Here is an 11,970-nt window from a genome sequence, read left to right on the forward strand (position 1 = left end):
AGATTATTTCATAATAAATTAGTATAATTAATACTTGTACTAGCATACTCAGTTGAGCAATGTGGAATCAAGATAACAAAAACATAACAGTTAGTCTTAATTAGCCCCTTGAAACAAAAGATAATAGTGGAGCAAAACGACTTCATTTGTACACGAGTAAAAATTGTTATAGTAAATGTTATATGAATGTCTGTTTGCATTGAATATTGCGAAGTTTAGACTATATAAATAAAATCATGTAGCTTGTAGGTGCAGTTCTTTATCATCCATGCATATGTGGTCATTTTATTTTTTTCACACATACTGAATTAAAGGTTGGGGATTTTTAAACATAAGACCAAACAAACCAAGGACCTCAAGTTAAAAACAAAAGTGATACTTGAACCGTCTGCTAACCTTATTCGATCCCTATCAGCTAAAAGAAAATGAGGAATCCAACCATCCAGCATTCTTGGCTTGTTCAGCATAATGAGCTAATTGTTTCTCAGTATCAGAAACAACCAAAGCCAAGGCTTGTAGAGATTCTGTGACTATTCACCAAAAACTTTGATTATTCAATACATTTTTATAAGTCCAGAACTATAACACTGTTCCAGCAAAACCTAAAGCCTTTTATTCTTTTTCTCTATGGTCATCACTAGTGCTTTCTTAACAATCTCATGGTGGAAAAATTGCATGCCTAACTCCTTTATGCATCTACAAGCCTCTCCAACATCGCCACCAGATTCAAATTCTACTTGCAGCTTCCCAATCTTGTCTTTCACATCCTCAACTACCCAACTATGGCTATTGCTTCCTCCTCTACTACCCAAAATTCTTAAAAAATTTTCTACAGAAAGTCTAGCTTTTAGTAATGACTTTGCTATTTGAAGTACTTTCTTGGTACAAAAGGCCAATTCTTCATCCACCTCTACCTAAAAACATAGAAAGATGATACAGGTTACATAGAGCTGTGTCATCTTCTTATTCTATCAGCATTACAAACCCATTTACAACATCAGATGGGAAACACAACGATAACAACAGGACAGATGCATTTCGTTCTCTCTGTTTTTCATTATCCATTTCTAGAGTTAGCAGTCTTTTCATAAATATGGCATTCAATTCAGCAGAACAAGTCTCACTATCCAATTCCAAATAGCTACTTACCTCGAAAATATCACCAGGCATGAAATACTCTTTGAACAATAGATTGAGCTATATCTTGAAAATTCTAACAACACTATCTTCTAAACATCGATTTCCTGGCGAATCTGGTGAGATTGATTTCAAAGATGATGCACATAACCAATCCTCTGATCCTGACTTGGAGATCAGTGACCGCAATATTCTCTTTGCATTTGGTATGTCGAGGGCTAAGTCATAAACTAAATCAATTTTTCTACCAAACCCTTTTGATGTTTAACTCGAGCTGATGAAACCTTCTTCTGCAGCTTCCTTTAGTAGATCTAGTAGTCACCATTCAGCTTGGTGTCTCCCCATTGCCATTATTAGTGCTTTTTTAACTACTTCATGGTGGAAGAAAGGAGGTTTCATCTCACTACATACTCTATCAAGAAATTTTTTTTTCTTAGCCTTCAAATCCTCAACTGTTTTGTCCTTGTTACCTCCCCATCGCCTCTCCACAATTTGTGCATTGAGAGGTGCGCATATAGACCTTCTCAGCTCTTTTCAAGACTTCAACCCCCTTTGAATCCTTAGGTAAAGAGACAATTTTTTTGATCAAGAATGCTGGAGGAAGTATTTCATCAGCAACAGCCTGGACTATGTATGAACGATGCAAGAACATAAATTGTACCCAGTAGATCGACAATGAGGTCATCCACTTAGTCCGCCTATTTACTGAAGCCTCTCTAAACCTGTGGGGGATCAATCATGTTGGCATAAAGTGTAGATAATAGAACAGTAACCATTTATTTTCAGTCATGCCTATCCATGGAAAATGAGACAAGCTTCTTCACAAAATAGTAGTTATAGCTAGGCAAATCGACTTCTTTGAGTTCATTTGTAGTTGAGGTAATGGTGGTCTTCTTTTTGTAAACCAAGAAATCTGCTCTGATCTCCTTTTTGAACTTGTTTGGTCAATGTAGAACTTACATTCATATCTCATTTATCAATTCCGTGACAAAATCATATTAAGTGAAACACAATTGAAAGACTTTTAATCTAATTCTTTCCTCACTTCTATCATAGGTTTGGTCATTTGGATCAAGAAAATAATTATCACCCATATCAAGTAATCATCTCCAGGTACCTTTTCCTCCAAAACCTCCTGTGCATTTTAAAATTTTTCACAGCCCTTGAACAATTTGGAGTAACTCTGAAAAATATCCATTCGGTTTATAATTTTGGGTTTGAAGGCTATCATTTAAAATGAAAACGTGCATTATGGTGACTGCTATTGCAAAGTTTTTACCTTGTTTAGGACTCCCAAATTTTGAAGAACATGCATGCTTATCATGCTTGAATTGACTTCCCTTGTCATGCTTTGCTTGCACTTTTGGGGACTTAGGAGACTTTAGGACTTTAGGAGCTAGGTTTGTCAACGTGTCATGTTAAATCGTGTTCGTGTCGTATTGTGTTATGTTTGTGTGAAATTAAGTTAATCCATACACGACCCGTTAAACTTTCATGTGAAAATAGATAAATTTAAATCCATTCGATAAGTTATCGTGTAACCTGTCACCCAATCCGTTAACCCATTAATGATAAATACAAATTTGAAAATTTAAATTTCACTTAGCTTTAAAATAATAAAATAATATTTTTTTAAAAAAAAAATTACAAAAATTCTTGTTTGTTTTTAGATTTTTTAAAAATTAAACTAAAAAAGAATAAATGAATACATATTTAACAATAAATTAATTAATTTTAATGTTATAAAGTTATATAATTGCCAAAATACCTCTCTTTAATGGGTCTAATAGGTTTACCGTATTTATTGTGTTTTACCCGTTAAAACCCGTTAATTTAATAGGTCTTATTGGATGACACTGATTCGGACCCGATACGATATCATCAATCCAAATTCATAAATTATCGTATGGGTTCGTATCATATGAGATTTTGCCAGGCCTATTAGGAACCTTGGAGATTTTTATAAAACCTGCAATGGAGAAACAGATATGGATTCCAAAGCAGAACAACAAAGCTCTCGGTGCTCTTTCGATTACGAAGCAGTCACTGAAATCCATCAAGTTTTCTTAACGCAAAAATGTTCTCACTCAATGGTTCCAATGCAATATGTAAAACCATTTTGTGTAGGCTAACACTTTTTGCTAAAGAAATTCAAACCAGTTTGGATTTTTCTCCTCTTCTAATCAGAATTTCAAAAGCACCGTAAATTCTTCAATATGATCTCTGTCCTGTTATTATTAACTATGGCAGTGATGGATCATTAAATATTAAATATTGTTCAGGCAATATTTATAGGTGTACCAAAAGTTTTTAAATTATTAGAAAGTGGATTCAACTAGATATATGCACAAACATCATTCATAATTAACTGTTAACGATAGTTATAACAGAAAGAGAAAAAGACATGACTTCGTCAAAGAGAAGATTCCCCAGAGTTTTGTTTCTCTGTAACCCATGGATTGGGAGTTTTGGAGCATTGATTTTTCATCTTCAATCACATTCACATATGCTCTCTCTTCTTCTTCTTCTTCTTCTTTTATTTTTTATTTATATGTGTATATATATATATATATATATTTACAGATCTATCTAGTTTTTAGAGCACACTCCTTATGGTTATAAGGTTTTGATGAAAGAATGGTACAAAATAATTCTAATGCCTTTTCTTTTTCCTCATATGTTTAGATATATATATATATTACTAAAGCATAAAATGTTCATTGATTTCCTTCTTGAGGATTATCAATCTTTAATAAAGCACTTACATTTCTACTAGCATTAGGACATGTCCTAGTGTTGTGCCCAGGTTGCTGGCACAACCGGCACTTGTATCGTCTTCTTCCAGAACTGGGAATTCCTACTCTTATGTTACTACTTCTCAACTTCGTCCCAACAATTTTAGGGCATGTCCTGCGATTATGGCCTCTTCTATGGCATATTTTACAAAGGTGATGTCTTCTAACTGTGTTTTTCTGATTGCTCAACCCTGACTTTGGGCAGGTTCTTCGGTTATGACCCTTTTCTCCACATATACGACATTTGAACCGCCTATCGGTTAAACCATCCTTTAGTTCAGGACAGTAGTATCTCCTATGCCCCTCGCGTCCACAGTTTCTGCAGTAAAATTTTATGCCTGCATTGAAAAGAGGATTTTCATCCATGTCAAGCTGAATACAAGTATATTGGAGTGATTCTGATCCACAGAGTCATGAAACATGCAAACCTCCAATGTCTATCAAATATACACAGTCAAATAGTAGGGTACTGATATGGTGCATCACAAAGAGACATCAAGAAATTCATACATGTATATATGTACAACACAGAAATTTCACTTCAGCATCGATTCATGCAGACAATAGTCCAAAATCATGGTACTTTCTTTAGCTCACATTGTTTACCAAGAAAGTATAATGCGGCACAGAAAATAACAGTGAACCAGTAATTTATGACTCGTATATGAAGTATCAGAATTGACCTTTCATGGCAATGCTTCTCTTCCGACGGTTTTCTGGGTCACTGAAGAAGGCTTTTAAAGATTCAGAAGCACGCTTTCTTGCTGCAGCAGTACCTTTGGCTTTCTGCATACAGGAAAAAATTAACTGAGGCTTTTTCCCTTCAAGTTCGAAATTAATGGTTTAACTCTATGTATAAATACAAATACCTTGCAGAAGTGAAAAATTGAATGAATCATAGTTCATAATTAAATAGTCATCATATTATACATAATAAATTTCAAAACTGTAAAAGAACCTTAAGGTTCCAGACCTTAATTGCGGCCACTCTTTGTGCCTGAAGCATAGGATCACGATGGATAATCTTCATTCTCTTACTAAATAAACCAGTTTTGGCATTGAGACTCTGCAATCATCAAACTAGACAAAGAAGATTAAATTCATGATATCGCCACTGTCTATTAGTTCTTGCCATTATATCGAAGTAGCATTTTAAGAAAGAAAATAAGACAACATTTAACTTCTTTACAACTCTCAAATATGCATGAAAACAACTAAAGGTACTCTTTTAAAATAAATCCTCTCAAAGGAAAATACTTGATTTACAATATCCTCGTCAGCTGACTTACTAAGTAATTAAAAACAAGATTAATGTTGATAAAAGATATACATATGTATATATATATAAACAAGATTGATGTTAATAAAAGATATACATATGTATATATGTATATATATAACATATATATCTCAGTAGGATTGAAATGACTAACTTTTAGAGACCGACTGATCTTCAATCCAACTTCAGGAGATGGTGATTGGTATACACGCTTTGATTTTCTTTTCACATCCAGCTTTATGTCTAGATTGTCAACTTCATCATCTTCTTTCACTTTGAGGGGTGAACTGCAAAGGAAAAGGAGAACTTAAATACTTTACAACTTTGCATCATTGAAGATTCAACTTGACAAAATAGGAAAAAAAATTAAGGCAGGAGGTAAAGAATTAAAATCAAGTTGTTAAGTAATCACATTGAGCGCGCTTTCTCCCAAGGTCTTTCATCAATTGACTCTTCCCATATAACACAATCTCCCAAGCACTGACGGCACGTCATTATACCCTGTTGCATGGCATTGAAAAATCAAAGAATTTTGAGCTCACGGAGAAGACCAATACTATATTAGCTCAATCATGAGTATATAGGTTGATTTAGTCAATAATTTTAAAATCAAAAGAATAAAAAAGGAGAGCAAAACTTTAGGGGTGGAAGGGCCGACTAATTCAATTAACCAATTTGAATTGTCTAGCAAAAGGTAATAGTGACACAAAGATTAGTGTTGAAAAGAGTGTTTAAACAGCATAAAATAGTTACTAGGATAAGCACTCTTGCCACATTTAAAATAGATAGAGAGTTATCTTATGAGGTTGAGAAAGCACGTACCTTTCCACTACACTGAGAACAGTCTGGTCTGGACCTTTCTATCCCACACTCAGAACATTGAGTATAACCCCTCCCCCGGCAACTTGGGCAAGGTAACTCTCTAATATACTGACCATTTGGCCCAAACCATGACCTGGGTTTGTCTATTCCAAAATTAGAATTCCTAAAACGTGAAATTCAACAAAAGAATTTAAATGCCACCAGTTAGTCAGAGTGATATCAAAAGAAGTTATATATCACTGAAAAAGACCAATATTCTCAAATGAAAAAGTGGAAGAGCTAATGACAATAATATCCACAACCCCATGCAGATAATTTTTCTGTTAGTAAGAGAAAAAGCACAAGAATTTGAAGGGTTATAGATAAACCTTGGCTTTAGATTGACACCGAGTCCAAATAAGTCCTCGGAAGGATCATAACCCAACTGTCATTTGCAAAACCACCCATTAGAAAACCCATATAAACATAAAATTGAAAAGGGTGAGAGAAAAGGGAGTGCCTTTGCTTGTTTAGGCATTGAAACAGAGAAGTCGCGGTCGTCTTCGTTGTAAGTGGAAGAAGAGGTGAGTCGGGGACTGAAGTTGCAAAAATTCTTTTTTCTGTTGGTGTGCGAGAAGAGCAAGAAGCACGCATCTCTATGCCTCCAATGGGGTGCCACTGCCTCTAGCTGAATCGAGTGGCAAATCAGAGGCATGTCTTTTTCGTTTTTTTTTTTTCTTTTTTTTTTTGTTTTTGTGGGTTAAAATTCCGAAGATGGATTAGTAAACACAGCAGAGAAAATTTTGCTGCATAGCTCGAAAGAAAGAAGCACAGCCGCTCTGATTGTGCAAAACAAAAACAATGGGATTTGGATGTTTATATGTGGCTTACAAAGTGACAGCCTGACTGCTTTGGTAGTGCGAAAAGGCACCGTTTATCATGTGCTATCTTTGTAATGAACCGTAATTCATAATTATCGCCTATTAAAACATTAAAAAAAAAAAAAAAAAAAAAAGGAGAACAAAATATAAATAATAATCTCTATAATTTGTTATAGAGATTAATTTGTTAACTAATTTTGTAGTCAATATATTTTTGTCTGATCCCAAATTTATAATTATGTTTGATAATCTCTGACTATTATTAAAAATTACTAATTAATAAATAAATCATACACAATTACTTAGGAAAAAAAAAAGCAAAAAAACAAAAAAAAATAATAATTAGACCAGCACAAATGAGATAAACAAATTTTATATAGAAAAAGCAAAAAAAAAAAAAAACAAAACAAAACAAAACAAAACACTTAACAATTCAAATAAATATAAAACTAAAAAAAAAAAAAAAAAAAAAAAGGAAGAAGAAGAAAAAAAAAAACAAATGGTGTTCACTGATATTCTGTTTTGTTGTTCTTTTTTAATTTTGTAGGTTGTTGAGATATTAACTTTTGCTATGTTTTTTTTAAATATTTTTTTCCTCCTTTTTTCTACAATTTTGTATACTTTTGAAGTAAGTAAATTTGGGTTAAAAACAAAATGAAAAAAACCGAAACAAAATCAAAATTCAAAACCAGGAAGGAAGTGACAGAGTAGACAGAGACTCGCAGAGAGAGGGGGGGAGAGAGAGACAGAGAGAGAGAGCAGGGTTATGATGCTGCGACTAGACTCACTATCTTCCTCAGTGGCTCTTCAAAGCCCGAGTCTCTGCGGTACCGGCTCGCTTTCTTCGCAGCGTTCGACCAGAACCACAAGCCTAACCTTCAATGGCGCGGTGCGCTTTGCGCCGAACCCGTATTTGGTCAGGAAGAAGAGACTCTCCTCTGTGAAATGTCGCCAGTCGGAATACTTCGACCAGCAGAGATTCATCACCGCTTCTGCTCCCAACAACTCTTCCTTCGATTCAGAAACTCCTCCTGGAGGTATCTTTCTTCCTTTCTTAACTAATACTATCTTATCTATTTAGCCACCGAGAAAAGAAACATGGAAAGGCATAGCACAGGAGTTGCAGTCCCTGTTTGGTTGCTGAGAAAATGTAGGTAAAGATTTGGTTTGGTTGGAGTTGAGGTCTTCCTAATGGTAACAATATAGGTTTAACACTGCCTTTTTTTTTCTTTTTTTTTTCCCTTATTTTTCCTCAGCAACCAAACAGTAGGGTTCATTTTTGGTATAAAGAGGAAATTTTTGTGCTTGACTGGGCTTAACTGAATTGTTTTTGCCTAAATTCGTTTTAGCGGTTAAAGTTTGCAAAAAGTGTAAACCCAAGACAATGAATTGCGTGAGGAGTAACAATTTGTTTATTTTCTTTGTTTTCTCTGCAACCAAGTAGAGGTCCAAGTCGGTTTTCTGTATTTATAGTGTTGATAATGGAGTTAGTTTTTGGTTTCTGTGTGAAGCAGGTTCGTTGCCGCCGAGATTTTTTGTTGGTCACTCAATATATAAAGGAAAGGCAGCTCTTACGGTTGAGCCTAAAGCTCCCGAGTTCACACCTTTAGATGTATTTTTTTTTTTTTCTTTAGTTATTGTTATTGTTCTTGTATTATACTGTGCCATAAAACCCTATGGGTATGATATAAAAGAACTTATATTTCCTTGTTCTGTGATGGTTATGTGTCTTGTTCAGTCGGGAGCATTCAAAGTATCTAGGGAAGGTTTTGTACTGCTTCAATTTGCTCCTGCTGCAGGTGTTCGACAATATGATTGGAGCAGAAAGCAGGTAGATGTTCTTTTTTGTTGTTTTGGAGTTAATTTAATCACTGATATGTCTATAAAATTTTTATAATTATATATTGGTTTTTAGTTCATTGTGATTGATGTTTGACCATGACTCATAATTGTCTTCATTTTAATTATTTAAAGGTGGGGCATTTTCTTTTGGAAAATCATTTTTATAAAATGTAGCATCCTTCGACATTAAATCCCTTGCCATTCATCCCAATACTCCCATCCCATGGCCATGCTAAAAGCTTTAGGGAATGGTTCCATGTGCCTTTGCACTAGATTGGGTGGGTGCTTGAACCATCCTAAACATGTAATGTCTGTTATTCATGATTGTGTAAACCATTGTAGTAATAATGACTTTAAAGGAAAAACAAAAGCAGAATGTCATGGTTGTTTCAGGATGAGGATCTTTATTAGTTATTTGAATTTTGTTCATCTCATAATTTTTCCTTTTTCAAAAATTTGCAAACATCATAATTCAGTGTTCATTGTTTCTAAAAAATATGTAAAAAATTCTATATGGTTGGATTGGCCAATCAATCTGACTTGGTAAAAGTGTGCAGCTTCTTGTATTGGTGTTGATTTGGATCGACTCGATTCTTTTTTCGAGTATTACTTATTCAGATTGGTGGTATTCTTTTTTAAGTAGCTTTTACACATTTCTCAACGGAATCTATAACCTGAGAATGGGTAATTGCTTTTCCATTCAGGCTTGGCCAAATCTTGATTCTAGCATACCATACATTTGATGTTGATTCCTAGCGTAACTGTACTCTCTGCTTTCAATGATTGTTAGAGGTGTGTGATTGTATAAATTACATTGATATTGTATGATCTAATGCCTTTATTCATTTAAATGCAGGTGTTCTCATTATCAGTGACAGAGATTGGAAATTTAATTAGCCTTGGTTCAAGGGAATCATGTGAATTTTTTCATGACCCTTTTAAGGGGAAAAGGTGCTGTATACTCTTTCCTATAGCATTTCACCAGAAAGAATCAGAGCCTGCTTTCAACTTCAAAATCATCTTTCTGCCTCCCTTGCACTTTTGCTTATTATAGATATAATGTTTGGGTGGTGGTACCCATGTTGTACCGCAAAAGGAATTCTTCAGTGTTATAAAATTCTGTAAAAATTGTTTTTGTTTACAGTGATGAGGGTAAGGTCAGGAAGGTGTTGAAGGTGGAGCCTCTTCCAGATGGTTCCGGCCGCTTCTTTAACCTCGGTAATCCCTTTCTTTTATTTCTGAATGCTTGTCAGTTTATATGTCATTCTTTTGAATTTTGATGTCTTACATGATGAGATATGATCATGATGCATTACTTTATCTATCAATCAACTTGAAGTAATATATGGTCCTTGCATATGTGCTTTATTCCAGCCTTTCTAGTTTGTTCATAAGGTATAGATTTTGCTATCATTACCTAAGAAATACCATTATACTAGAACCTAGGAGGGGAGACAATATATACTGGCGGTGTTTAGGTTGCAAGCTCTTAAATGTGAGTTGGTTTGCTACATGGTTATTCCTTGTAGCAATTCTTTCCAAGTTCCTCTTTATTTTTGTTGCCCAGGTTGCTTCATTTTCTTTTCCAAATATGTGAAGCTATATGTTCTGTTTGGACACAGAAATCATATGTTCAGATTTGCTACTTGTGTCCTAATTGGATGTAATGTGAATATTGTGTCTATAAAATGCAGTTTATTATTTTTCTATATGTTACTCTTTTAGCTTTTAGGGAAACTTATTCTATTCTCTACAATATCTTTTCTGTTTCTTATCGTCACTTGTCATTTGTTCAAGGTGTTCAAAACAAGCTGATTAATGTGGATGAGAGCATTTATATTCCCATCACCAGAGCAGAATATGCGGTTCTCACTTCAGCTTTCAATGTATGATATGCATCTCTCTCCCCCTCCCTCTCTCTGATGCATGCATGTAGTTGATATTTCAAAGAAAGATAATTGTAGGACTTCTTGCTTAGGATACTGAGAAATGACAAATAATCGATGAATCTTAATGGGTCATGGATAATTCATTGATATCTAATTACTTGCTGCCTCCTGATGTTGTCCGGTCCCTATGTATCTTTTAACGAGTCAAATAGGAATAAGGATGAAAGAGTAAGTGGCCCTTTTGACATTCAGATGTCATTCGAGATGTTTTATGTTCTCGTCTTAGTAGATTTCTGTCAAGATTTATTGACTTTTCTAGTCTTTTAAGAATTATTGGTCAGGGAAAAAAAAAAAAAAAAAAAAAGAAGACACAGAGAGAGAGAGTGTGTGTGTGTGTTTGAGATGGGCCATAATCACAGAGTGCTATGTGAGTTCAAAATGGGGCCCTGCTTCACTTGGCTTTAGCCTGATACTTGGTTTGATGTTCATATTGTTCTCCCTTTTCCATTTGCTCGCCCTTTTGTAACTCAGTTTTCAGATTTGTTGGTGCTTCTAATTTCTGATATAGTTTTACCATGTATCTGCAGTTTATCTTGCCCTACCTTTTGGGTTGGCATGCCTTTGCAAACTCCATAAAACCTGATGATGCAAACAATGTGAATAGCACTAATCGTAGGTATCGTGGAGACTATGAATGGACACGGTAGAGAAAATTGCAGGGTCACTAGAAACTGTAATGCGAAATGATAAAAGTCTTGGTTATAAGTTTCTTAGCCTTTTTGTATTGTATTTTCCTTTCTGGTGTAGAGAAATTCACGCAAAAGTTTTGTCATTATTCTGTCTCTTTTGCTATTTTGTTCTGGAAGATGGAGGGGGAAGTGAAGTAGCGCCTTCAAACATTAGTTTGATTATGTACTAATTTACCATATTCACTCTATGTAATGGCTTCGAGGAACTTTTGGATTAAATAGTACAAAAATTTTAATTGCAAGTATTTATTTCAATTCAATTTAAGCAATGATTCGTGTCCCTAACATGTTCCCATTAACAAAATCCTTAAATGAGTAATAAGGCATTTTAAATAGAGAATGAAACAAGTTTTTCCATATCAAGTGGTTTTTATTTTTTTGGTTATGTTCTTTTTGAGTAAATGTCAACTTTAAATCGTATCAATGCGCCTTTAATGGCACTTTAGAGGAGGGTCAGTCCAGAAATTGACAGTGACATGTGCAAAAATTATTGTACAGAGGGCGTTATTTATTATTATTATTATTATTTTGAATCAGCGTTACACATACACTGTCTACGTTGAGGAGAACAGAACTCACAATGGATTTGATGGCCTT

General features: G+C 34.5%; 2 protein-coding genes and 1 pseudogene across 4 annotated transcripts; 1 reads left to right on the forward strand and 2 right to left on the reverse strand.

The window, feature by feature from the left end:
* Positions 1–411: 411 nt before the first annotated feature.
* Positions 412–2,485, reverse strand: LOC107428846 (MA3 DOMAIN-CONTAINING TRANSLATION REGULATORY FACTOR 2-like; annotated as a pseudogene).
* A 1,300-nt stretch (positions 2,486–3,785) lies between these two features.
* LOC107428851 (uncharacterized) lies at positions 3,786–6,936 on the reverse strand. Of its 2 annotated transcripts, none has more exons than XM_016039444.4 (8): positions 6,533–6,936; positions 6,402–6,457; positions 6,034–6,166; positions 5,624–5,712; positions 5,366–5,498; positions 4,906–4,998; positions 4,616–4,718; positions 3,786–4,270 (listed from the first exon to the last, which is right to left on the reverse strand). In XM_016039444.4, exons 1-8 carry the CDS (start codon positions 6,725–6,727, stop codon positions 3,855–3,857), a joined length of 1,218 nt encoding a protein of 405 aa, XP_015894930.3. In that variant the 5' UTR covers positions 6,728–6,936; the 3' UTR covers positions 3,786–3,854. The 2 variants fall into 2 exon arrangements, with proteins under 2 accessions (XP_015894930.3, XP_015894929.3); XM_016039443.4 differs by having other exon boundaries at positions 6,034–6,196; positions 6,533–6,934.
* Positions 6,937–7,488: 552 nt separating this feature from the next.
* Positions 7,489–11,633, forward strand: LOC107428845 (single-stranded DNA-binding protein WHY1, chloroplastic). Of its 2 annotated transcripts, none has more exons than XM_048463335.2 (7): positions 7,489–7,930; positions 8,405–8,505; positions 8,632–8,724; positions 9,592–9,686; positions 9,880–9,953; positions 10,533–10,621; positions 11,212–11,633. In XM_048463335.2, the coding sequence occupies exons 1-7, from the start codon at positions 7,660–7,662 to the stop codon at positions 11,329–11,331; spliced, it is 843 nt and encodes a 280-aa protein (XP_048319292.2). In that variant the 5' UTR covers positions 7,489–7,659; the 3' UTR covers positions 11,332–11,633. The 2 variants fall into 2 exon arrangements, with proteins under 2 accessions (XP_048319292.2, XP_048319293.2); XM_048463336.2 differs by having other exon boundaries at positions 7,527–7,930; positions 8,408–8,505.
* The last annotated feature ends 337 nt before the right edge of the window (positions 11,634–11,970 follow it).

The sequence above is a fragment of the Ziziphus jujuba genome, chromosome 12, assembly GCF_031755915.1.
Source record: "Ziziphus jujuba cultivar Dongzao chromosome 12, ASM3175591v1".
Classification (NCBI taxonomy): domain Eukaryota; kingdom Viridiplantae; phylum Streptophyta; class Magnoliopsida; order Rosales; family Rhamnaceae; genus Ziziphus; species Ziziphus jujuba.

Bases quoted from the DNA above. Each gene is read 5' to 3' on its own strand.
- LOC107428851 (XM_016039443.4), bottom strand. From the start codon at position 6,727: ATGCCTCTGATTTGCCACTCGATTCAGCTAGAGGCAGTGGCACCCCAT. The intron at 5,713-6,033 runs GTACGTGCTTTC...GCCATGCAACAG, and splicing joins GTTCTCAGTGTAGTGGAAAG to GGTATAATGACGTGCCGTCA. The intron at 4,719-4,905 runs GTCTGGAACCTT...TCCTGTATGCAG, and splicing joins AAAGAGTGGCCGCAATTAAG to AAAGCCAAAGGTACTGCTGC.
- LOC107428845 (XM_048463335.2), top strand. From the start codon at position 7,660: ATGATGCTGCGACTAGACTCACTATCTTCCTCAGTGGCTCTTCAAAGC. The intron at 9,687-9,879 runs GTGCTGTATACT...TTTTGTTTACAG, and splicing joins GACCCTTTTAAGGGGAAAAG to TGATGAGGGTAAGGTCAGGA. The intron at 9,954-10,532 runs GTAATCCCTTTC...CATTTGTTCAAG, and splicing joins CGGCCGCTTCTTTAACCTCG to GTGTTCAAAACAAGCTGATT.